This window comes from Trachypithecus francoisi, unplaced genomic scaffold (genome assembly GCF_009764315.1).
Source record: "Trachypithecus francoisi isolate TF-2019V2 unplaced genomic scaffold, Tfra_2.0 Lachesis_group18, whole genome shotgun sequence".
NCBI lineage: Eukaryota > Metazoa > Chordata > Mammalia > Primates > Cercopithecidae > Trachypithecus > Trachypithecus francoisi.
The window spans coordinates 71,641,131-71,666,955 of NW_022681463.1; the positions used below are offsets into that span (position 1 = coordinate 71,641,131).

A 25,825-nucleotide genomic window follows, 5' to 3' on the forward strand; every position below is an offset into this window, starting at 1 on the left:
GCACTTCAAAGACTGAGGTCCTTCTGAAAGCTCTGTGACAACTGACCAGGAATGCCTACATAGAAGTAGTTTGCAACCCGGCCTCCCACTCCACCTGACCACTCTGCAACTCCTGCAAGTCCACTCACAGTGGCCAGGGCATGGGAACATAGCTTTCTCCAACCCTTGGCCCCAGATCAACCCCTTGTGGGACTCCCTATCCCCTTCAGGGCAGTTCATTTCCCCCTGGGCTGAGGGGCTATCATCCAGGCTGCTGAGGGCCTCGTCCTGGGGACCAGCTCCAGTGAGCCCATTCAGGGGTCTGAGAGCCACGTGTCCCATCTCTTCATCTACGCAGCCACCACCAGCTTAGCGCTGGACCCCAGGATTCTAGAAAGTCCCAGCCTGGAGGTCTAACGTGTACCGTCTCCATTCAGGGAAACACAGTCCCCACGGCTGCAACCTCCCCCTGACACAGGCGACCTTTGCGCAGACAGCAGGAAAACTTTCCGGCCACTGCTGACGCTTGGTCCAAACAGTTCCCCGCCGAGAGAGAGACTGGGAAAAGGAAGGCGAAGGCAGATGCAGAGGCTTAGAATTCCCCACCACGCACACACGCAGATTAGATGGGGCCCGGGGAGGCTGCGGAGCGCGGTTCCCATGGTAACCGAGAGCTGCCACAGACGCCGGGGCCTGAGATCGCAGAGGATGCGCGCAGGTGCCTGGCTTGGGTAAGGGCTGCGCACATTAGCAATGCGCTCCTCCTTCTCTTTTTCCTCCCTGTCCCTCACCACCCCCCATCCCCCTCCTCTTCCCCCTCCTCTTCCGAGGGAGAAAGCAGAGTGGAGGGTCTGGGCAACAAAGAAGCGCCAAGTACATAGACTTCTTTGTTTCTCTCGCCTTTTCTCGGCCTCTCCATTCCCTTGGCCTTTCTGACCTCTGCTTCGACCCAGCTTCTCCCCATTGTGAAGTCCGTTGTTGGGTCATGAAATTTCTACAAATAAAGGAGAAAGGGTCACTTTCTCTCCAGAAAGCCCCTAGCTCTGGGGATAAGTGTGAGTGTGGACAGTATGACTTCTCCCTTGACAGCCTGCATATAGACCAGTCCCCCAACCAGGAACAAATTCCCCAGATGGAAAACTCCAGCCTTGCCCACAAAGCGACTCCTGTGGCCCAAATGCAAGTCACTCTGCTTCCCGTTTCCTTCCCCTACCTCTCTAACGTGGGGGGTAAACAGCAGTCCTAACTGGCCTTCCAGGGAGATGGTGAGCAATGACCAAGGTCAGTGTTTTACAAGTGTTCTGTGCCGAGTGACGGCTCAAAGTCACCCTCCTTGAAAGTTCAAACCTGAGTATACTTGAAATTCTATTTATAAAAAAGGCTGTAGGAAATTATGTTGTCATGAGTGCACTGGGTGTCTATACTGCTAAAAACTGCACTGATTGGTCTAAGGGGGTTGCCAGAACATTTTGACTTCATGTTTGCCCCCTGGCATGTTTTAATGTGGATCCAGATCAGCCCAGGCCTGGCACCATGGAATTCACAGAAGTAGGTCATCAGTTGTTCCCCTCATGGGGGAAAGCAGCAGACTTCAGCCAAGAATCCTGCAAGTTAATGAACGAGGTTATAAACAGCTACGGTAGACGATAACAACAGCAACAAGAACACATTGCATTTGCAGAGCACCATGGAATCCTTGGAGTCCTTTACAGAAATGAGGCTTCTCACCTTGATCCGTCTAGGGTTTCCAAGCATCGGCTGACAGAAGCCCAGTGACAACCAAGGGTCGCCCACTCCATCTTCTTCACCACCTCCCAGCTTGCTGTCTTAGCCCACCCATAACTCATCTCTTGAGTTTTCCCCATAGCAAGAGGGAAAGTGAAGTGACGGGGGCTGAAAAGTCCGAACCAGAAATTTCATTTGTGGTCAGCCTCCTGTTTGCCTCTCCTTCCTTTGGATCATCCATTCGGTCCATGTCCTTCTGTTGAAATCCTGCTACGTGCCTGACATGGTGCCAGGCTACAGTCTCATGGGTGAGGCAGACACACAAACCAAGGAGAAGTGCAATAGGAGAAAGGCAGTGAGAGAGTAGTCGGGAAAAGACAGACTCTTTCTGGAAGAGCCCGTGTGTCTTCCCAGACGAGGTGACTTTGGGTTGGGTTTTAATGAGTGAATGGACTTGCTATAAAGTGATAGGAAAGTCAAAAGAAAGGGTGGGACTCCAGATAAAATCCCACTCTGGAGGAGCTGTCAGAAATATGTACTGGATGCTGCAGAAAAAAAAAGAAGACCCATTAATATGTTGAGGTCTCTGGTTGGAAGGGACACATACAACTGTCTACCAAAGCTCAAGGCTTCTCTTGTACCAGGAGACAGGGTGAAGCCCTGTCCTCCCGTTTCTCCTGTTGGAGATGGGGCTGATGTATCCTGCTGAGATAGACCCTGGCAGCAAATTCCTCAGCCCTGCCAGACCTCAGCCAAGAATCTGTACCCATGAGTCCCTCAGCCCAGCATCGACTCGTCTCCTCCTAGACCTTAGTGGTTTACCGGCCTCTTCACTTCTGTGTTGTGTAACTCAAAAAATCTCTGCGTAGAAACATTTGCCTATGTTCTTCCTATCCCACTAAAATTAGAAAGTGTGAGTTTAATAAGAGTTTATTCTGTGTTTCATATTTAATCCCTCCAAACTCCAAATGTGGAACCAGGCATCTGTGCCCTCTCAGACTGATGCTTTCTAGGAGAAAGGGGTGCTTAGGCAGCACACCCCAAGTCCCAAGCCTGCCTCTCAGCTCTATAATCCATAGAAGATCCCCAGTCCAGTTTTGACTGGTGGTAGTGATAAACTTCACCTTTACGTTGGTTCACAGCTTCAAGCAGTGCTTTTGGATGGCTATATGTGTGTGGTCTGCACTTAGCCGTGACCATGCGCTGAGTGCCCAGGGAGCTACACCTGATCATGCTCATGGACACATTAACAAAATAAACACTGTCAATACTCCTCGCCCAGGCCTAATTTTCTGAACCCCTGACAAAAGCTGGAGCTTGCAGCCCTAATCAAATTAGTCTGTACAACCAGCTTTCTACAAGGTCTCAGAGGTTATTGGAGGCACCAAGGAGAGATTCAGGTACAGTTCCCAGGTACTATTAGGAATCTGGTCCAGAACCCACCAATTCCCAGAACTCTGTAGCCTTTTGGCTGTGAATATTTTTTTCATTAGGAAGGGCTCACTGCTACAAGGGTCCCCTCTTTGAACAAGGACCTAGGTCCAATATAGGATAGATAACGTGTCTACCAAGGTAAACCATTCTCTAGCCTGCAAAATTCCTAACTCCTAGAAACTTGCAAACTCCCGACACCATCCTGGACTCTGTGGAAAGTGCAAATGAGATCTTTTGCCTGGACGCCTGAAGAGTCCAGTCTTCACATTGAGAATGGCCTCGATGTGACCTATGGAAGAAATCCATGAGCAGTCAAAACCAGAAAGCCCCTTGGCTCCTGGTCTTACCATCTTTCCCAACCACTAAGTGGGGCAATTTCAGGTCATAAAAGATGCCCTTCCTCTCTGGTTCTATACCTCCCTGATACCCCGTTGAAATCCAGAATGCTTGCTGTTTCTGTAGTCTGTCATGTGAAAACATAGACCCCCTAGCCAAGGCAGCTGCCCTTGATTCTTTAGGGAGGTCAGCAGTGGGAGGAAGAGCCCAACTGGCCAGGTAGGTAGGAGGGAGGAGAAAAGGCTGTCACACGGGCATTAAGGGCATAGGCCCCTTCCATAAACAAGCTCCCCTGGAACATCCTCTGGCTAGCTTTTAATTCAGTGAGGACTGCCCAGTTCTCTCATGGGCCCCATACCCCAGAGGCCAGAGGTAGTGCTGGCATCTGCTAACTCCCCATCATCTCCCCTTACAGATGATTTCTCTTCCAACTCCTGTTACAACTCTCCTCTTTTTTCGTTCATGACAACATAATCATACTCTGTTGTATTTTAGTTTATTTTCCTGTCTTTCTTCTTAAGCAAGTAGCTTTCTTGAAAACTATCTATAAGTGTGCCTTTTGAAACCTTGTGGCCCCAGTGCCTGACACAGTGTCTGGGACATTAAAAAGTCCTCAATAAATGTTTGTGGAAGGAAAGAGGTAAAGAAGAAAGAGAAAAAGGAGAGGAGAGAAAGTTGGAAGCTTATCATTTTCAGAAGCACATTGGATAAGGTCTGGTGAATACACTAAATGATAGTATGAGGACTCACCAATATTTGGGCAGCCTAGAGGGGGGAGGCAAAACCTGCAAGATGAAATGTAACATCAATCCATGTAAATACCAGTATCAGGTTCAAAAAATAAGTAGAAGTTTAGCACAGAAGAAAAAACAGATAAAGAACATAAAGCTACCTGCAAATATTTGCAGCTCACTGTGAAGCAAGTCTGGACTATGTAGCTTCAGGGAGCAGACCTCAGAAGGCTGGCTGGAAACCCAAGGGAAGAAGATTTAGCAGCAGAAGTGTGTGCCATTTGATTCATGCTAAGTATAGTGCCTGGCACATGGAAATGGTGGCTGTGCTTTTTGTTATCCTTATTATTACAGTGTCATGGTCATTATTTATTATTCATTAGCTCTGTCCAACAGTTGGTCTCAGGAGGCACTGAGCTCCCATCCTTGGAAAGCCAAGGGCATCACTGGGGCACCACCTGTGTCTGGGGACACCACACCTGTGTGGGGTATTTGTAAAGCTGATTCCTAACCCCTGGCCTCCCCTTTTCCCTAATCCTATGACTCTAAGAACAATGCCCTGTATGCCCTGGGCAGTGAAATCTCTAGATGCAATTCCTGACTGAGGAAACTGTCTTTTCTATAAAGGTTTTGTACTCTTTGCATTAGTTGCAGCATGCCTCCCTCATGCAACACCACTGAAGCATTTCTTTGATGTTGAAAAACAAAATTGCTTTGTGTGAAAGCTTCTTGAATCTTATATAGATACAAATGCCTTGTATCTTTGGGGATATGCCAGACCACTCTTAGTATTTGAGAATTAATCTTATTAAAGAAAGCTCTGTTTAATCCCCACTGCTATTTGCCAGAGATGTCAAATAATTCGACACCTGTTCCTGCTGCCGCTTTACTGTGCACTCTTCCCGGATTTATTGTTAAGGAAAACGCATTGGTTTGATCGGGCTGGACAATGGGATTCTAGCATTTGGTTGGATGCTATAGCTATAGTAAAGTTCCTTTATAAGTATTAACTCAATTTCTTTTAGTTAAAGAAAAGGAAAGAAAAGTAAGGGATAGGGGACGCTTGCTTGTTGTGAAGAATAACAAATGATATAATGAAATTGCTTCATTAACTATCCAACTCAATATGATTACTTATGGTAAACCATCAGTATTGCTAAAAAAATGGAGTTAATATAAAGTAACTATTTGTTGTCTCTTCCCAAGCATATAGGAAGCCCCTGTCCTTGATTGGACCTAGTCTGTGAATATCTTTTGCATATAAATGTATATTACATATATATATACACACAAACAGTCCTGCCACATAACATTTCACTTGACAGACCATGTATACAACAGTAGTTCCATAAGATTATAATACCATATTTTTACTCTTCCTTTTCTATGTTTAGATATGTTTAGATGCACAAATTCTTACCATTGTGTTACAATTGCCTACAGCATTCAGCACAGTAACATGCTGTCCAGCTTGTAGCATAGAAGCAATAGGCTACACCATAATAGCAATAGGCTGCACCATGTAGGTTTGTGTGAGCACACGCTATGATGTTCACACTGTAACCACATGACAGGTTCTTCCTGCCTGCTGCACAAGCAGAATCAATTCACAGAGACCATGACACTGCAGTAAAGAAAGAGTTTAATTGACGTGAGGCTGGCCACACCACACAGGAGATGGAGTCATTACTCAAATCAATCTCCCTGAGCATTGGGAAGTTAGGGATTTTCAAAGATTGTTTGGGGAAAAGGGTTGGGGGTGGCTAGGCAAAGGGTTTTTGCTGCTGATTTTTCGGGGGTGCAATCATAGGGTTATAAGAAATGGTTCTCCTGCTTGCTGCGTTACTTCTTTTGAGTGGGCCACAGGAGTAGTTGGAGGATCCAGGTGGAGCCAAAGGTGTCAGACATGAAAAAACCTGAAAAAGACATCTCAAAAGGCCAATCTTAGGTTCTACAATAGCGATGCTATCTGCAGGAGTGATTAAAGCTGCATATCTTGTGACCTCTGGAATAATGGCTGGCAATCGTTTATGTCTACACCTTAGCAGAATTCAGGCTCCTCTCTCCTCCTGGCCTGGTGGTCTCTCATTAGCTTTACAAAGGTGGTTGAGTTTGGGGAAGGGCTATTATCATTTCAACTATAAACTAAATGTCTCCTAAAGTTAGCTGGCCTAAGCCTAGGAATTTTTATGAGCATCTTGAAGGCCAAAGGCAAGATAAGGGTTGGCCAGATCAGATGGCCTTCACTCCCATGATTTTCTCACTGTTATAATTTTTGCAAAGGTAGTTTCAACACACTGGCAAAATTGCCTGATAATGCACTTTCTCAGAGCATGTCCCCATCATCAAGTGATGTATGATTATATGAATATGTCAGTCAACATGAAGTCACCAGCTCCCTTTCTCCCAATTCACTTCTGGATCTTCTCAGGAGCTATCAGTGAACAATCCAAACACACAACCATATGAGATAATCACTCAGTTACTAATTTTATCAATTATTTGTTGAGCTCCTATCAAATGCCCGGCACCATTCTAGCTGATGGGAATACAGTGGTGAACAAGAAAGCAAAGTTCCTGCTCTCAAATCTACAGACCAAAAAACATGGTATGTTTGGGAGTAACAAATACTATGAGGAAAATAAAACAACATGATAATACACGTAGTCATTGGAGATGAGGGTCGGGGGTGGCAGTTTTAGAAAGCCTTGCTGGGGAGGTGACATTGGAGCAGAAACTTGAGAATGAGCTAAGCGTCGGAAGATCTTCAAATGGATGAAGAACTTTGCAGAGAGTGGGAAGGGCAAGTGGAAGCATCCTGAGGTGAGAACAGGCTGCAGCAAGGGAAGGAGAGGTTCCAGAAGGGCAGGAGAGGATGTGGGGCCAACATGGTCAGCCCAGGAAGGCTGTCAAAGGGAAGTGGAAGCCACTGGAGGATGACTGGGAGCAACACAGAAGCAGTGGAGCAATGTGGTCTATTTTATGTTTTTAAAAGCCACCTCTGAAGAATGAATTATTGGAAAGCAAGAGCCAAAGCAGAAAGATTGCCATAGAAAACGCTGGATTTGACGATGGTGATGGCAGTGGTGGTAAAAGGAAGAACAGATTCAGGACATTTTGTGGGAGGTGGTGCAAGAGGACTTAAGGATTGATTCGTGGGTTTGGGAGGATGAAAAAGAGGAATCAAGGGTGACTCCAAGCTTCTTCATCTGAGCACTCAGGGAATTAGACCCGAGGTTCGCAAACTTTCTCTGTTCAGGGCACCCTCAATGTCTCAGTGAATTTTTCACGATGCCCACAGACCAAAAGGAATCCCTAAAGGTTTCATGTATTGAATCGTTACATCCAAATAACTTAATGAATATTTGTGTCTCATCCTTGTGTCACGTATTTATGTCACAATTTAACACACAGAAATTGAAGGAAAAAATAATGCTTTTATTTCCTTCTTAAGTAGCCGCTGCAGGGGAGAAAGCATGATTTAGTTTCTTTCCCTTGCTAGGTTCTTAGTGGAGACACTCTCCTGAAAACAAAAGTCAGATTAACAAAACAGATGCAAAAATGCATGAATGCTTGCTACACCCATCACACAGGAGAGGCCTCCGTTCCAAAGTATTTCTCTCTCAAGGCAGTGGCTTAGGGACCTTGCTTAAATAGTATTTTAACAAAGAGCCATAAATACCATGTAGTGACAAGACAAAGAAAAGAGCAATTCCAGTCTATCAAAAAGCAGGAAAGTGTGTGGGAAGAGAGTAAAATCTGTTCCCAGATTCCTCTGGTGTCTGCTGTTGTCTTCTCTGGGCCGATAAGTAAATGCCATCTCCAATAAGGAAGGATTTTTGTGCTGCCGTCAAGCAAACAGAGGCTGAGACCAAGTGTTCCCCTGCATTTTCAGTGTCTTTAACTTAACAATTCTCAACATTTTGGAGGAAAATATTTGGATTTCCTTCCCCGCAACGACTTGCTAATGAATCCTGTGTACCCATTGGGCATTGCACAACTTCCCAAATCTTGGAATCAACTGGACGTGGCCACCCTCATTTCCTGTTCCATACTGATTTTGGGGTGGTGCTTGATTTTTATCTCAATAACTACCAAATGCCCACCTTTGCAAAATATGCCATAATTGAAAGGAATGTAGCGTAATCTAAAGTTAGTCGATGTCCAACAGATGTAAAGTATCACTGTTTCCCTCAAAAATTTAAACTATACTGTGGCATCCCTGTGAGTTCTCTGCAGTGTCCAGGGAGCCTTGGTGTACAGATTGGTGATGCCATTTAGGGGTGGGGGTGGAGGTGGCAGAAGAGGCACACTGTAAGTGAGGGCTGCTTTGGTTTGATTTGCTGTTGGACATTCAATGAAAGATACTGGCCAAGGAACTTTAAGGAAGAAACATACCACAAAACTAAATTCTATCCAATGTTAGTATAGAAAAAAACTATTTTCCAGCATTGTTAAGAAATATGTTTTCCTCTGCCCAACTTCCTTGGTAACTAACCAGAAAACGTTTTTCTTTCAGCTGTTATTGTTGAAAACTCTCTTGGCTTGGACTCAGTTTACCCGCTGACATTGTAAGTACTCAGCCAGGAGCCTGACTGGGCTCCATTGTCCCATGTCTTGAAGACTACACAGTCATGATTTCAAATAATTTTTATTGTCCTCCCTGTTAGCCACTCTGTGATCCTAGAAACAGCCATCTCAAAATAGATCTCCGTCAAGTGGATTTTATTTTCCTACAGAAACAGCATTTTAAATGCATTGCATTTCTCATTATGAACAGGGCATTCAATAAACTCTAGATGTTACCACCAGTAGGGCTTCCAAAGAAATGTTCTTGCAGTGTTAAAGTCTCTTATCTGCAAGCTCTGAAATACAAAAAGTTCTGAGAACTGAGTCTTCCTGTTAAGTTTGTGGGACACTCATTTTTCCACAAAACCTGACCTTCCAAACTCCATGGGGAGCAAGATCCAACCTAAACGGAAGTGGGACTACAAGCTTTTCTTTATCCTACTTATTGTAAAAGTTTACACGTTTGCTGCAGAAATACTAAGACTCACCACAGCATGCTTCCCCAGAGTCCTCTGGGGTTGTTTTGTATCTACAATGTAATTGTTATCTCTAAATTCCAAGGCACAACTGGCTGCAAGGATTTTGAACAAGGGATAGTTAGTCTCAGAAACACAGGGTAGAAAGGAACCTACAGATCTTCTAGGTCAATCTATTAATTGCCTGGAGATATGTGGCAGAAGCAGCAAACATGTTCAGAATCGTATACTTCTCAGGCGAGTTGCAGTGGCTCATGCCTGTAATCCCAGCACTTTTGGAGGCTGAGGCGGATGGATCACCTGAGGTCAGGAGTTCGAGACCAGGCTGACCAACATGGTGAAACCTCGTCTCTACTAAAAATACAAAAATTAGACAGGCGTGGTGGTGGGTGCCTGTAGTCCCAGCTACTTGGGAGGCTAAGGCAGGAGAATCACTTGAACCTGGGAGTCGGAGGTTGCAGTGAGCTGAGATTACACCACTGCACTCCAGCCTGGGTGACAGAGTAAGACTCCGTCTCAAAAAATATATATATATATATTTTTTGCAGTGTATATATATATACATTATTATATATATACATATATATATATAATATATATATATATACTTTTGGGATCTCAACCAAGAAGACAGTGCGATTTCTCCTGCCACCAGCTGCCCACTGCCTCACGAGGCAGCCTAAACATGTACTCATAATTACTGAAACCCTGGCATCTCAGCACAGTTAGTGGGTAGACAGGTATTTTTCACACACCCCAAAAATACCCATCTTCTGAGATCTGAAATTAAATATGGCATCTGTTGTAACAATTATCAATAATTCTGCTTCGTTGCTGATAATTGTGACTATTTAAGAGAGGTTAATTGAAAGGTTCTTTATATGACTCAAAAATTAGTGCAGTCAACTTGTAACCACGGATGTCTTTTCATCTCAGTGAATTTCATTTTAGCAAGTAGGAACTCTAAATATTACTTCTTTGTTCTTTTAAATAATTTTCATGAAAGCTTTTAAATATTTGAAGGAATCCCTAAGAACTTGAGTTATAAAGATTGGAAAGAAGACATATGTTGCTTATTTCCTCTTTTGCAGTAGTTAGACATTGGAATGAGACAGACATTGAGTCTCAAATATGGCACTAAGTAGCTGTGGCCTCAGACCGGCTCATTGCCCTGGTTCTTAGTTAGTTAATAGGATAACTATACTTTGCCAGATTGTGATCAATCTTTAAAGGAAAAGAAAAAAGAAAAGCAAAATAACTTTTTCTGTTCTAGGCACATAGTAAGTGTTCAGCAAATGACAGAAACCCAACTTCTCCTTCCTCCTCTTCTCCCCCTCTTTACTTTCTTTACCAAGGAGAATTATTGTTTAACCAGAGCCTGTGGAAGGGGCTGTGAGAGAGCTAAAGCCAGTGCACCAGGGGAGACCCCTAAGAAGGTTCCCTGAGAAGGGCTCGCCTCCAAAACACACATGACAGTTGGCACTGGGGAAAGAGCATTGCCCTCCGCAAGAGCAGACCTGGGTCCAAATCTTAGTCTTCCCACTTAGGACTTGCCTGACCTTGGTGGAGTTATTTGATTTCTCTGAACCTTAGTGCTGTCATCTATAAGATGGAGATGATAGTGTTTACCGCATAAGGCTGCAATGATGAACCCATTAAATAGGGCCCATGAAAGCACTTTGCAGCTCAAGGCACTATAGAAATAGTTAAAGCATAGAGAAGAAGCAGGGCCATACTCCAGTCTGGAAACAGAAGACCCTTTTCCTAATTTACATAAAAGAAGAAGAAAAGGCAGACGTGGCAAATGACAGCCCAGTCCATGTGAGATTGATGCTGGGCAGAATTCTAGAACATTTCACTTGGGACAGGGTAAGGGGAGCCTGGCGAGGCAGGGGGCACTGCACCTTTCTGACCACCCTTAGAGATGGGAGGACACCTTGAGTGGGCTGGGAGTCAGGGAACCAAAGAGGAAGGGCTTCAGGAAGTTGAGGAGGAGGGGCCTCTGGAGCAAAGTAGGAGTGGCCTCAGGGATTCCAGGGGCCAGGTCTCAGGGAAGGGTTTAGAGAGTGGAGACTGAAGGGCCTCAAAAGCTTGGCCCAGCCAGCAGCCTGTGGAAAGAGCTGCTTTCATCCAAACCTTCTTGGGTCTGGTTTGTTTTGTTTTGTCCTTTTGAGACAGGGTGCTCTGTCTCCCAGGCTGGAGCACCGTGGCTGATCTCAGCTCACTGCAGCTTCAACCTCCTGGGGTTCAAGCGGTCCTCCCATCTCAGCCTCCAACGTAAGCTAGGATCACAGGTGCACAACACCATTCCCAGCTAATTTTTTAGGTTTTTTTAGAGATAGGGTCTTACTGTGGTAGCCAGTCTTCTTCTTGGTGTTTCTTTGTTTTTTGTTTTTTGTTTTTTTTTCAGCCAAAAATGTTTGTAGTAAGATTTTCTTTCTCCCACCTTTAGTCTATTTTGATGCTCAGGTAGAAAACAATTTTTTCTTTCAAACAACTGTTTTTTTTTCACACTTGTAAATGAAGACTGTAAACTCTTCTGTTTCCCGTGAAAGCTGATTTTCCTTACCTGTGAAGCAAGGGTGATGATGCCTACATCAGAGCTCGCTGTGAGTGTGGAGGGGCCAGAGCTTTGGCCACACACAACCTTAGCTCCCCTCCCCACAGCCTCCCCTGACTGATGGGTGGAGATGGGCAGCATGAGGGGCTTCTGCCGTAGCATCCCCAGGGCTTTCTGGTTGGACATTTGTGTCAGTGGTTTGGATGAGGATACAGATAAGACTAAGCTGGGAGGAACAGGAAATGGCTGGCAGTCAATGCAAGATTATTTGGATGAGCCAAAGAAAATGTAACGTCCTGGTATGAGGGGCAGGAGCCCCCTTCCTCTTTTGGAGTAGGTGCTCCAAACATGCTCACAGAGTCGGCAGAGTTCCCTCTTCTCAGAAACACCACACCACACTGTGAGGGGCCATCACAAGTGTGCCCCTGTCTCCACATGTCTGGACCTGGGCTCGGCTTCTGTTCTGGGCCACTTGTGTAGACAGCCCTTGGACCACAACAGTGCATCTGGAGACAAGACCCTAGAAACCTCACCATCCACAGAGAGGTGGAAGGAGGGGGTCAATATTCACACATTGACTCAACACACATTGTACCCGCTGTGTGCTGGCCAGGGCCCTAGGTCCTTGGGCTACACCAGTAAATCAAACCAAGATCCCTGCTCCCAGGGAACTTACTGTGTAATGAGACGAGCAAGGCAGCGCACACCACAAATGAATAAGGTACTTGGTACCTTAGATGGTGAGAGGTGCTCTGGGGACAAAGGGGAAAGGACAGCAGGTTAAGGGAGATGGTAAGTGCTAGGAACAAGCAGGGGAAGACCCAGGGTGGTGGGGCATGCCTCACTGAGGCACCGGGGAAGGGGGTGACAGAGGGAGCAGGACTGTGGCAGAGATCTGGGGACAGGCCCCAGACACAGGGAGAGTAAGGGCCTTAACCAGAAATAACGCCCTGACCAGCACCTGGCATGTTAGGAAGGACCCGCAGGTCCAGGACCAGCAGGGCAGGAGCCGAGGGAGGCAGGGGGAGAAGAGTCAGAGGAACATCGCAGGCACTGAAAGGGCTTTGGCTTCATCTGGGAGAGGGGAGCTATCACAGGGAAGTGAGGGGTCTGCCCCGCATCTTCAAAGGCAGCAACTCTGTGAAGAATAGACCTGTGAGGGGTGTGATCATTAACTGTATGTACTCATTTGACTGCGCTAAGGGAGGCTCATTATTTCTGGGTATGGCTGTGAGGGTGTTTCTGGAACAGACTAGCACTGGAACTGGTGGAGCAGGTAAAGAAGATCATCTTCACCAATGTGCATGGGCATTGTCCAAGCCACTGAGGGCCCAGCTAGAAGAAAAACTTGGAGGAAGGGACCATTTTTTTCTCATTCTTTTTGGTCTGGGACATCCATCTTCTCCTGCCTTAGGACCTTGGAGGTCCTGGTTCGCAGGCCTTCAGACTCCAGGACTTACACTAGGGGCCCCCCTCCTCCATGTCTCAAGCCTCCAGCCTTGGACTGAATTACACCACCAGCTTTCCTGGTTCTCCAGCTTGCAGACGGCAGATGGTGGGGCTTCTCGGCCTCCATAATTGTGTGAGCCAATTCCCATAATAAATCCCCACTTATATATCTATATATATCCCACTGGTTCTGTTTCTCTGGAGAACCTTGACTGATACAGAAGTTTATTGCAATAATGCAGGCAAGATGTGTTCGTGGCTCAGAGCAGCGTGGGAAAATGGAGGGATGAGAAAAGGTGAGATCCTTTGAAGAAGGAGCCAGACTGCTCTCCTGGTGGATATGAGGTAGGGTGAGAATGAAAGAGAAGAGTTTTAGTCCAAGGGCTGAGAGGTCTGGGGAGGAAGACTAGGATCCCAGTTTAGGCATAGTGAGTTTGAGACGTCTGTTAGACATCCCAGCAGAGATGCCAAGAAAGCTGTTGGAGCTGAGCCTGGAGTCCTGGAGGAAAGTCTAATTGCTACCTTCAAACCCTTAAAAGGCTGTCATGTAGAAGTCTTCAGACTGGCTCCCCCAGGACTGAAAAGGGCCAGTGATGAGTGGAAGTCAAAACAAGAAGACTGATTCAGTCTGAGGACTTCTGGACTGCAGCTGTCTGGAAATGGAATGATGAGCTTTATAAAGCACAGGCTACCTTACTTTATAGATAACAACTTCCTGAAAGCATGGCGGAGAGTCAGAAAATGTGCTGACCCATTGTGAGGGCGGTTCTCTCTCGGCAAACAAAGCGTCACCAAGAAAATCCCTCAAGTCAGGTCGTTTTCCCAGGGAGAGGTACCAGCCTCCTGCGGAAAAGGGAGCTCGACTCCGGCACTCCCCCAGAACCATCATTTCTCCTGGGACCCAGCCACCAGGACCCAGACTGAAGGACAGACAGACCCCAATCTCTAAACCTCTCAGCTGGGCTGCAGACAGCCCCTGGAGCAGGGTGGTTGGAAAGCAAATCTCTTTTTTCTCTCCCCATGGCATGAACTGATGAAGGCCTCAGAAGGACCCACAGCACCCATTCACACATAGAGGTTTACACACACACACTTCAGAGCTGGTTAGGAATCAGTGTGCAATAACAACAGTGCCTGGCCCTCCTTATGCCTGTGCACACTGCCTCATTGCATCCTTCCAGGAGATAGGTCCTGTTGTTCTCCAATGGGTCAGAGTCTGAATCACAAGTTGGAGCCAGGATGTTTGCCCCAGACACTGGGTATCAAGTTGCCGTTACTGTTTATTCCACCTGTAGGCTTGTCTTACAAATTTCTAAGAGAATTAAAGGGAGAGTGTATAGAATGCAGTTTCTCTTTCTGATCTTTGAAATGAGAAAGCAGCTGCCTGGACCCTTTTTACAAGGCCTGATGAGAAACTAGGAAGAAAAGACCCGTCACCCTGAATGATGGCATGCCATTGATAAATGCTCCCTGGGCTATCCAGGGGACTGGCTGATTTTGATCTGTTAAGCAGCTACAAAAATCTGAGAGGTAGGGAGCCCTGAAATGTAAGCCTTTGATGGAGTGGCCAGTGCCTATGTGTGCTCCTCACCTCTCCCAGGGGAGGGCTGGACAGACTGGCTGTCAAAGAAAACTAAAGCTGGACAGCCATCAAAGTCGTAAAATATATACATTTTAAAATTGCTTAAAGATAGGCTGTCACTACGTGACCAAGGCTGGTCTTGAACTCCTGGGTTCAAGTGATCCTTCCCGCTTCAGCCTCCCAAGTAGCTGGTACTACCAGTGTGCACCACCATGCCCCACAGTAAAAATATATTTTACTCAGGAACTATTGCAATAGGAGAAAAGAGATCCCAGTATAGAACTGGACTCAATTCTGAATACAGCATGGGCAAATGGAAATTTACAGCCAAGGAGCAGAGTGGGGAATCAATGGATAGGAAATTAACTCAGAGGAAACATCAAGACATCATCAAGGTAGACGGGAAACTAACAAGAAACGGGATAAGGGAGATTCAGGCTAAGCCAGCCTAACAGGATTCTTGAGGAAGGCAGGCCTGGGGCATGGGGAGGATGAGAAATTTGATCAGGTAACAAGGATGGTCAGATATGGAGGATGGGAAGGGGTTCTTGCTAAACTGACTTAGCAGGTTTCTTGCTAAAACTGGACTTTATAGAACTACAATTTAATCCAGCAATTCCACTCCTGGGTATCAACCCAGAGGAAAAGAAATCATTACATCAAAAAGATACCTGCACCTGTATGTTTATCATAGCACTATTCACAATAGCAAAGATATGGAATCAACCTAATGTCCACCAACAGATGATCAAAGAAAATGTAGCGTATATACAAAATAGAAGACTGTGCAGTCATAAAAGAATGAAATCATGTCTTCCACAACTACATGGATGGAACTGGAGGTCATTATCTTAAGTGAAATAAGTCAGTCACAGAAAGACAAACACCACATGCTCTCACTTCTGAGGAGGCATAGAGTGTGGAATAATACACAATGGAGACTCAGCTGGGCGCAGTGGCTCACACCTGTAATCCAAGCCCTTTGGGAGCCGAGGCAGGTGGATCACAAGGTCAGGAGTTTGAGACCATCCTGGCTAACACAGTGAAACCCCATCTCTACTAAAAATACAAAAAAGTAGCTGGATATGGTGGCGGGTGCCTGTAGTCCCAGCTACTCAGGAGGCTGAGGCAGGAGAATGGTGTGAACCCAGGAGGCGGAGCTTGCAGTGAGCTGAGACCACGCCACTGCACCCCAGCCTGGGCGACAGAGCAAGACTCTATCTCAAAAAGAAAAAAAAAAAAAATAGACGATGGAGACTCAAAAGAGTGAGGGAGTAGGAGAGGAGAGGATGGTGAGAAATTATTACAGCAAGAAATTACTTAACAAGTACAATGTACGTTATTTGGGTGTTGGAGACCCTAAAACCCTGACTTTACCACACAACCTATGAATGTAACAAAATTACACTGGTACCCCCTAAATTTTTACAAAATAAAGAAGAAATAAATAAAATGAAACTGGATTTTACAAGGAAGTGCTCAGATGGGTCTGGGAGAAGGTTTAGGAGCCTGACTGGAGTTTGGTCAAGCAAAGAATCCTTGTCACCACCCTTCAATTGCTCTCGCCATCCCAGCTCTGTCTTAGGGCAAGGCAGCAGGAGCCAATGGGAATTAGAAGTGGACGGCAATAATAGGTGTGTGTTGAGGTTTTAGGTGAATAAAGCTGAAGGGGCCTCCTTTACAATGGAAGAGGCTTCTGCAGACATCACTGTGGGTGGGTCCCAAAGCTTTCCGGAGCTCACCCTTTGTGCCAAAGACAGTGTCCTCCACCATCAGCTCATGTATTATTTATACCTTGCCTCCTCCAAAAAGCATTGGAGGCAGCCTACCTGAAAACGTATTCATATACCACAGAGCCATAAAATGAAGAATAAAAGGGCAAGTCAACTGCAGGCACAGCTTCCATTCCCTGCTGCTTCTTAACTGTCTAGCAAATGGCCACGGGAATCCTCTTGCTCCAGAGTTGCTTTAATCCCAACACTTTCGCCATCACCACTGTGAAGCAAAACTTATGGGAAGCTATCAATTTGGACTAGGCCCCTGCACTAGGTCCCAGTAGACAAGACCAAAAACCAGAATGGAGTCACTCATGCTAAGTGACATATAATCAAAGTGAAACTGTAAGGAAACAGATAGATCCCAAAACAGCACAATTTTCCTGAAAACAGGAGATTCCAGTCTACCTGAGTGAGAATAATAAGCAAGTCCTCTCTCTGTTTTAACCCTTACCAAAAAAAGTAATCTGAAGTAACCCGATGTTAGCCAATCCACTTTTTTTTTATTGCTCTGTTTCTGTGTTCCCACCTCGCAGAGTCCGCTGTTTTGCTACTGCCTGGTGGGAGCTCTTATTCTGTTTGTAGAATGGTTCTATTCATGAATCATGAATAAAAGCCAATTCAATTAATAACTAAATTTGTTGCAATTTTCTCTTTTGATGCCACCCAACACAAAATGCTTCATGATGGGTTTTAAAACTCTCCATGCACGGGCTTCCCCTTTACTGCTACCATCTTTGTCACCTCTCAGCACGACCAGCTTTCCCTGCCCCAGGCAGATCCAGTTACTCCCTACCCTCAACCACTGACCTTTTAAGCGATCAGGCTCCCAGTGAGGCCTTATTTTTCTCTCCACCAACTCTTTCAGTCAGTTATTTCCCAGAGTTACATTTTGTGAAGCTATCACAAGGTAGGTTCTCTGGAAATAGACTGTAAAATGCAAACTGTTGAGATACAAAACGTTTCTTGGGGTCAACCCCTGGAGGAAAAAGGGAGAGGAAGTAGGCCTGGCCCAGATGGAGATGGCACTTGTGGAACTGGCTTGGTGAGCCTTGGTCAGCCTGCCGGAGAGCTCTGGGGTGAATGTGGCCTCTCAGAGGTGCTCTGCCTGGTAGCCTTTCTTCCTCCACCTTGCCTGGTGCTCAGATACAGGCTGTCCCAAGAAGGGCATCACTACCAGAAAGGGAATCTGCAGCTGAGGCACATCCTGAAGGAGCTGGCAGCTGGGGCCACCTGTTGACCACACTTCTCACCGCTGGGCAGCAAGTCCTTCTTTGAAAAGGGGATCTGGACAGTGCACTTCTGTGTTCCCTGCCCCAGGCTAACCCTATCAGAATCCAGCAATCCAAGGGCTCCAACAGTGATGTGGGTAGGTAAATGTGCCATTTGCCCATGATAAATGGCCTTGTCCCTCACACCCCCCATCTTGGACATCATGCTGCATTTGCTAAAATTGATCCTGGTGGTCTCATCTGGCTGGTTCCCTAGAACAATTTCCCACTCAGACAACCTGAAACAGGCATGCCAAGATATGTATCTCTTAAGTCCCTAGAGCAAGCAGAAGGATTCTGGACCAGTTGCCTCTTCAGTCTGTCCTGTTGCGCAGAATAAATGTCATTTTTAAACCTTCAGGGTGCACTACTATAGAGCCACCCCTTCTTGGCCCTTCATTCAGTCACTGGCCATATGTTTATTGGACATCTATTATGCACCAGGCTCCAAGCTAACCATCAGAGATACAGTGGGGAATGGGTTATAGAAGGTCACTATCATTGAGACATTTATACCTAGTGGAAGAGAAAAATTGAACAAGAACACAGAGAAATGGACACATAATTAGACACAGTGATAAGTGCTGTAAAAGAGAGTAACAGGGTGGGGGCAGGGGAGGAAGGATGGGGATAGATAAGGCCAGAAAGACAGGCAGGCATGGAACGAAGTTGGCATCATATTCTAAGCACAACAGAAAGCCACTGGGAGATTTTAAGCAAAGGAAATCCTGATTTGATTTATATTTTTACAAGAACACTCTTTGCAGCAAGTGACTAGCAGAGCAGTGGCAGGGGTCTCAGGAAAACCAGTAATTCAGTCTAGAGATGGCGTCTTCACCATGGGGAATCACAGTGGGCCACAGTGGAGAGGAGGGGGAGTGGAAGAATTCAAAATCTATTTTCAAAAAAGAATGACATTGACCCCACCCACCTTTAAGGAGCTTATACTGTTGGAAGGACAAATGTGCTAACAATTTCATATAGCAAAATAGTTACTTTAATTAAAAAAAAAAAAAAGAAGGCATGGATGGAGCAGAAGAGGGAGTCTGGAAGTCTTCATGGAGGAGTCAAGATGCTCAGTGTTAAAACATATGTAGCATTTGCCTGGTGAGCTGAGGGCAGATGGTGCTGCGGGCAGGGCTGACAGTGCATGTGGTAGCCATGAGGACATACCCCACAGACTTCTGACCACAGGGGTCTTAACTGACCAGAAACCCCAGCCACTGTGTCCATCCCACGCTGTGGGAACCCTTCCATAGTGTTGGTCACTTGTGTTTAGAAATCTGTTTTTTGTGACTCCTTTCTCCCCAGATTTCAAGCTCCTGGAAGACAGTCTCGGTCTTAATTATTGTGGCAATAAATACTTAATGAAAAATAAAAATCTTCTCTAGCAATAGCACCACTAAACAATGATTGCTTTCCAGCCCTCCCCGTTGACTTCATATTGTGCAGCAATTTCAAAGGCCTGGCCTTCAGGTGTGGTCTCCCCACCCAGCTCATTGAGGGTAAGCCTCCATTCCCTCTTCTTGTGCCTTTTTCACTGGCCACTAGGTACTGATCTGCATACTTAAAGAACCCTCCAAACACTACCGAATGAAATAAGTGAACAAAAATGGGTTTAAATCAATATGCAGTTGCTATTACTGGTTAATAGGATTTTATTCCTTTCTTGGATACAGGATGATAAAGTGACGTTGGCTGCTGCAGAAGGAGTTCACCACCTACGACCTCCCCAGCATGTCTGCTGAAAATAATCAGTTATCAGGAGCATCACCTCCTCACCCTCCCACAACTCCCCAATGTTCCACACAGACCTTACCTTCAGAGAAAGAGGATACTGAAGTAGAACTAGATGAGGAAAGCCTACAGGATGAATCTCCATTTTCTTCAGAGGGAGAGTCTCAGGAGGACGAAGAGTATCTGGAGGAGGAAGAGGACCCGGAAGAGGAAGAGAATCTGGTGAAGGAAGAATACTTGAAGGAGGAAGAGCATCTGGGGAAGGAAGAGCATCTGGAGGAGGAAGAGTATCTGGGGAAGGAAGAGTATCTGGAGGGGGAAGAGTATATTGAGGAGGAAGAGTATCTGGGGAAGGAAGGGTATCTGGAAAAGGAAGAGTATATTGAGGAGGAAGATTATCTGGGGAAGAAAGGGTATCTGGAGGAGGAAGAGTATCTGGGGAAGGAATGGTATCTAGAAGAGGAAAAGGCTCTGGAAAAGGAAGAGATTCTGGAGGAGGAAGAAGCTCTGGAGGAGGAAGAGAATCTGGATGGAAAAGAAAATGTGTATAAAAAGTATCTGAAAGAAGGTGAGTATCTGGAGGAGGGAGAGCATCTATGGCAGGAAAAGTATCTGAAAGGGAAAGAAGGTCTGGATGAATAAGAGTATCTGGAAGGGGATGAGTATCTGGAGGAGGGCCTCCCAAAGGATGGTAGCTCTAGTTTACCAGGATGCCCAGGAAAAAAGCACAAACCTGAGATAGAGCCAGAGCACAAATTGTCAACCATATCCATGGTGCTGACAGGTAGGAAGACTCATTTACTGACCAAGTTCTGCTCACAACTATAATATAATAGCCTTGTCCCAAAGCACTGCACCAACAAAGCAGGCAGGAAGACTTCATAACATAAACCATCTGTTTATAATAATAATTGTTATTTGTATCTTTCCTTTTTCATATTACACGAGTAATACATATTCATTGCAGATGCTTTAGAAACTATATATAAGCAGGCGAGGAGCAGTGGCTCACACCTGCAATCCCAGCAGTTTGGGAGGCCAAGGCGAGAGGATTGTGTGAAGCCAGAAGTTTGAGACCAGCCTGGGCAACATAGCAACACCTCATCTCTACAAAAAAATTTTAAAATTTAGTCAGGTGTGGTGGCACACACACACGTCACTTTTATGCACACACATAAAGTGACGTTGGCTGCTGCAGAAGGAGATCAGTAGCTGATCCCAGCTACTCAGGAGGCTGAGATGGGAGGATCACTTGAGCTCAGGATTTTGAGCAGCCTGGGTGACAGAATGCTCATCTCTTAAAAAAAAAAAAAAAAAAGAGAGAAGAAAGAAGGAAACTATATATAAGCAGAAAGAAGAAAGCAAAAATCACCACCACTTGACTATCAGATTTGATCATCACTTTCCGCACTTGTGATTATATCTTCCCCAGACGTATTCTATATATGTACACACACACATACATGTATTTATATACACATATACACACCCCTTTTGTAAAAGGATCAAGCTTTATATTGTGTTTGTAACCTGCTTTTAAAGATACACTTATTTATATATTTATATAAATATTATAAACACTATGCATATATGAATACATTTAATATTATATAAATATATTAAGCTTTCTAATCATTTTAATGACTGCATCGCATTGTATTGTGTTGATAAGCTATAATATGTTTAATCAATCTTCTATTATTGACCATTTATTGCTTCCAATGTTTTGTTCCTTTTTTAAAATGGCATTTTGCTGAACTGTTTTATCAGAGATCTCTATTTCCTGGAATACATTCCTACACTCAGTTGCTAGGTCAACAGACACTGGTATGCTTCTCAGGATACCCACTCATCCCCCTTAAAGGAATCATTTTAGTCTGGGGGTAAGTATTTGACTTTAGAGTGATTTTTCTCATCCAAGGGCTCAAGTTTTTTCAACACTGTTTCAGCAACTGGCAGCATTTCCTCATGTTGGGTTTTATTATTTGGCAGCAGCCTCCTTGTGCTGTTTGCTGGCAGTGATTAATGTGCTTTTGCTCATACGTCCCTGCAGTGTCTTCTCTTGATGTTGTGACTGCATGGCCATATTCAACTAGGTACAGAAATGTAAAGGTTCAGGTCACCTACATCATCTTCATGCCAGCCTATAAGTAGAACTAAACTATTTTTCTGGCCTATAAGTAGAACTAAACTATTTTTCTGGCCTATAAGTAGAACTAAACTATTTTTCTATTTTCTGGTTCTGCTACCAACTGCAAGCATCCTAGGCAACCTGAATTTTTAAATTCCTAAAAATCTGATTACACTCAACCTACATCCTAAAAGCTGGGTGTTATCAGCAGCCACACAGGCATTTTACTGTTATATCCCTCTCCATCAAATCAGATGTACCATCCTTGATCCCTACTCCCCTCCTGGAAATTTAGTTGTTGCATTAGAGAGGTAATTCCGCTATTGCTGGGAAACTCTCTTTTCTGTGTGCCTCTACCATTAAGTTCTCTCTTGGAATCCTAATATCCCTGCTGTTCAAGTATCAAATGTAATTCTAATACTGAAAAATAGCATTCAGGGCTTTTTCTCTTGCACGGTATGAATCAAGCATTCTTAACATGTCCCCTCTGTGTGCTGGATCTTAGTAAATATATTACCCACTAGAGTAGGACAAACACAATGCTGTCAAGCGAATGGAACTGTGTATAAAGCAAACACTTTGAAAATAAATGTCCTGCTTACAAAAATTGGAGAGGCACTGAAGAAACACTAGGGAGATGCTGAAATGCCTTTCAAGGCTCATGAAAGAATGTCTTGGTTTATGAAATTCTAGGGTTTCAAGACAGATTGTACAAAACAGGTTAAGAAAAAATTTACAAGGAATTTGTTAACTTTTCAAAAAATATGTATCAATATTTGTATGTAGAATATTCTCCTAATACCCTTAAGATATAACTTCGTTTACCCTTGTGTTAAACCTCAGTGACTAACAAGAGTGCCTTCCTCACCTATAGCAGATGCTCAGTACATGTAAATTGAATCAAGTGATCATATTCACTTCCTAGAGCCAGTCACATGCACATATACATGGGTGCACACAAATTCTTTTAAACCTTATCAATTAATTGGCATCTATAAAATGAGCCCTAGATATGACAAATGGGTTTATCTCTCATGCTGATGCATTATCTACTAGAGGTTAGTGGAAAACGACATTGAGAAGAATTCTGAGGCCTTGTCTGGGCTCAGCAGCAAAGAGTGCTGTGATCAACTAGTGATGTCTGCCACAGGAGCAGACAGTGAAGGGGGTGCCTGAGTGCCATTTATTTATCTACTTAATAGCAGATAGGAGTCTGTCATGAAGAGCACATTTTCCTTTCTCTCAGGAGCTTGACTGCCTAGGTTTGAAAGCCAGCTCTCTCCCTCTCACTAGTTGCATGAGCTTGGGCAAGTGACTTAACCTCTCCATGCCTTGGTTGTCTACATTGTAAACAGGAACAGCATTACCCCTACCTCATAGGATGTGTGGGAGGATTAAAGCGATTTAATTAGGTAAATCATTAAGAGATATGCCAGGCACATAGCATTTTAGGCCTAAGAAAGTGTTGGCCATTGTAAGTATTATTATATTACATGATGTATTATTATTATTCCCTTGCCATTGACTTGTGACTGGCCACACACCCCTAGCCACATTACCTGCTTTGTGAAATGGACATAACCAAAAGATGAGACACAATGAACCAGGCTGTGGGAGGGATCGACACCCTCCACTCATCCACCCTAAAGGCCGGTCAACTTTGGAGACTCCCACAGCCCTGGACAAATCAGGTTACATCAGACTAAACCTCCAGCCACCTCTCTTCCTTAAAGGGTTGATTCCTCCCAAAGTTTTTGGGGAAATCCAGTAAAATTAGGTGAGCAACTTGAATATAAATGTAGCATCAACTGCCAGTGAATAATTGGTTAATTGCATCTGATTGGCCTGCTGGGGGAGTTCAGATTTTGGATGCACAACATGGGTGTGAGTGCTGTGGTGTCCAAATCGGAAAATCCAGCACACAGTGGGGCCTAGACCTTGGGCATGTCACTTATCATCTCTAGGTTTCAGTTTCCCCATGTGCAAAAACACCTTTCTCACAGTGGGTTGCAATAAGTAAATGAAGTAACATATCTGAAACTGCTTTGAAACTCCCCTGTACCATGCAATTGTAAGTATAAAATACTCTTCTAATCTTACAAGAAGAGAGATGCTAGATGAGCCTCCAGGCTACATTGCTCTCCTGCTGCCATAGAACATACTGTAGAGTGAAACCACCCCACAATGAGACCCTTTTTGGTCTTTTTAGTACCCAAGACATTCCTAATGATAAATTCTGCCTTGTGGCAAATAATGCTATAGAGATGTCACAGTACATTGATTTTGATTCATCATGTTTTTGCCTCATCTTTTGATATACATAATGCATCGAATTTTATTTTCTTTACCCTGCTAGCTCTTCCTCAGCAGCTCCAAATGCTGTCTGGCCTAAATGCTGTAATTCAGTTGCCATTTCCAGTTGAGAGCTGGTGTCCCAACTACCATTTCCAACAGGGAACCTAGCAATTCTGGAAATTTCAGAAGAAAGGTGCAAGAGACACTAACAAGGCAGAGATGAGAAAGCCAGCCAACTTTTCATGCAAGGACGTTCACCTCTGTGACCTTGAGTCAACCACTGGGGGGCGGGGGGATGCTGAGGCCCACAGCCAGTTGCCGATGCCTCCATTGTGCTCCCAAAAGAACAGAATTATTTTCTGTATGTGTGTTGTCCCAGTGAAAGTTAGGGAACATAGTCTGATGGCGTAGGGTGCATATTGTCTATTTCACAATCTCTATCTCCTTTAATTGTCCCAACCATTTTCTCTTCCTGCCATTTCACAGATGAGCAACTTGGAGCTAGAAAGAGGGTATGTGACTACCCCAAGGTCCCAGAAAATCATTAGAACAGCCAGGACAGGCTCCCAAACTTTCTCTCCTCTTCTAGTCGCTTCTCCTCCTTTCCTCCCTTCCTTCCTCCTTTCATGCTTTGTTTCTGCTTTTTAATAAGTTGTGTACCTATTTTAATTTTAGAAAAGGGACATCAAAAAAAACCTTCTTGTTCCTTTCTTTAAAAAATGAAAAATTTGAAAAGTAAAGAGTAGAAAGACATCCCCCAACCTGTGAACATTCAAATATAAATAAAGCTAATTCACACTCAAGTGATTTGAATTCTGTCTCTTTGCCGCCATTGTTTGCATTTGTGATAGTGATGGTCCTTGTTGTGTGGTTTGGTTTTTACTGTTTTAAACATGCTGTCTATGCAAGGTAGTATTTTACTTTTGTAACTTAGTATTATAACTTCACCATTTGCCCATGTTGCTTAATTGTTAGAGACATCATTTTAATAACCAAGGGATATTCCTCAATACTATTTTGTTGCATGGGTAAGCTATGGATAAGTGGAAGTGTTCACATTTCCTTTTCCAATGCAAATGTTCTGGTTCTTGTTTCTCTATTGCTTCCCCTGTTGCCATTTTGTATTATCAGAATTGGTGGCATATTTTATCTTTATCCCAAGTGCACAAGAAATTCTTGATGCCATATCACTCAAGGCAAACAATCAGGTGATTACGGGGACACAAGCAGGTCCTCTAAAATTAAAATTAATTCTTAAAATACATATATGCCCTGTACCTCAGTCACCTCTGCTGGACAGACGTCCTTCATCCCAAGACAGAGGGAGGCTTCTGGGATAACCATAGAGATAAGCAAAGCAAACTCGAATTTCCAAAATCCATGATTGCCTGAAAAGTATCTCCTTGAGTTCTCACTAATTTTATAAAATTTCAACCTACTAATTTTTAAAGGAAACCATTAAGAGACACTACTAAAGAAAAGCAAAAATAGAAAATTTCTCTAACGAGGGCCCTCTCCACGTACTTAACAACACGTTTTTAAATAGAAAGATGCTTTTGTGCCAATATTGTTTTTTATTCTTTTTTCCAATAGAACCCAAGGCAAGTTATTCATCACAAACTATGCTTCGTGATGCAAGGTAACACTTTTCTTTTGGGATAAATCAGGTGGAAACTCCTGCTTAGGGACAACGCTTCAGCAGCCCTTGGAGAACCCAAGACGGGGCATGGCATGGAGTAAGGGAGGAAGGAGAAGTTTACTGGGGCTCCCAGAAG

General features: G+C 44.5%; 1 protein-coding gene across 1 annotated transcript in view; it reads left to right on the forward strand.

Annotated features, from left to right (window-relative positions):
• Positions 1-655: 655 nt before the first annotated feature.
• The window catches only part of ERICH6B (glutamate rich 6B), a 71,133-nt gene continuing 45,963 nt past the window's right edge, over positions 656-25,825 (forward strand). The window contains exons 1-4 of the mRNA XM_033176966.1: positions 656-710; positions 8,725-8,776; positions 19,567-20,192; positions 25,644-25,689. Coding sequence (XP_033032857.1) covers positions 19,625-20,192; positions 25,644-25,689 — 614 coding nt within the window. The 5' untranslated portion in view covers positions 656-710; positions 8,725-8,776; positions 19,567-19,624. The remainder of the gene's footprint in view (positions 711-8,724; positions 8,777-19,566; positions 20,193-25,643; positions 25,690-25,825) is intronic.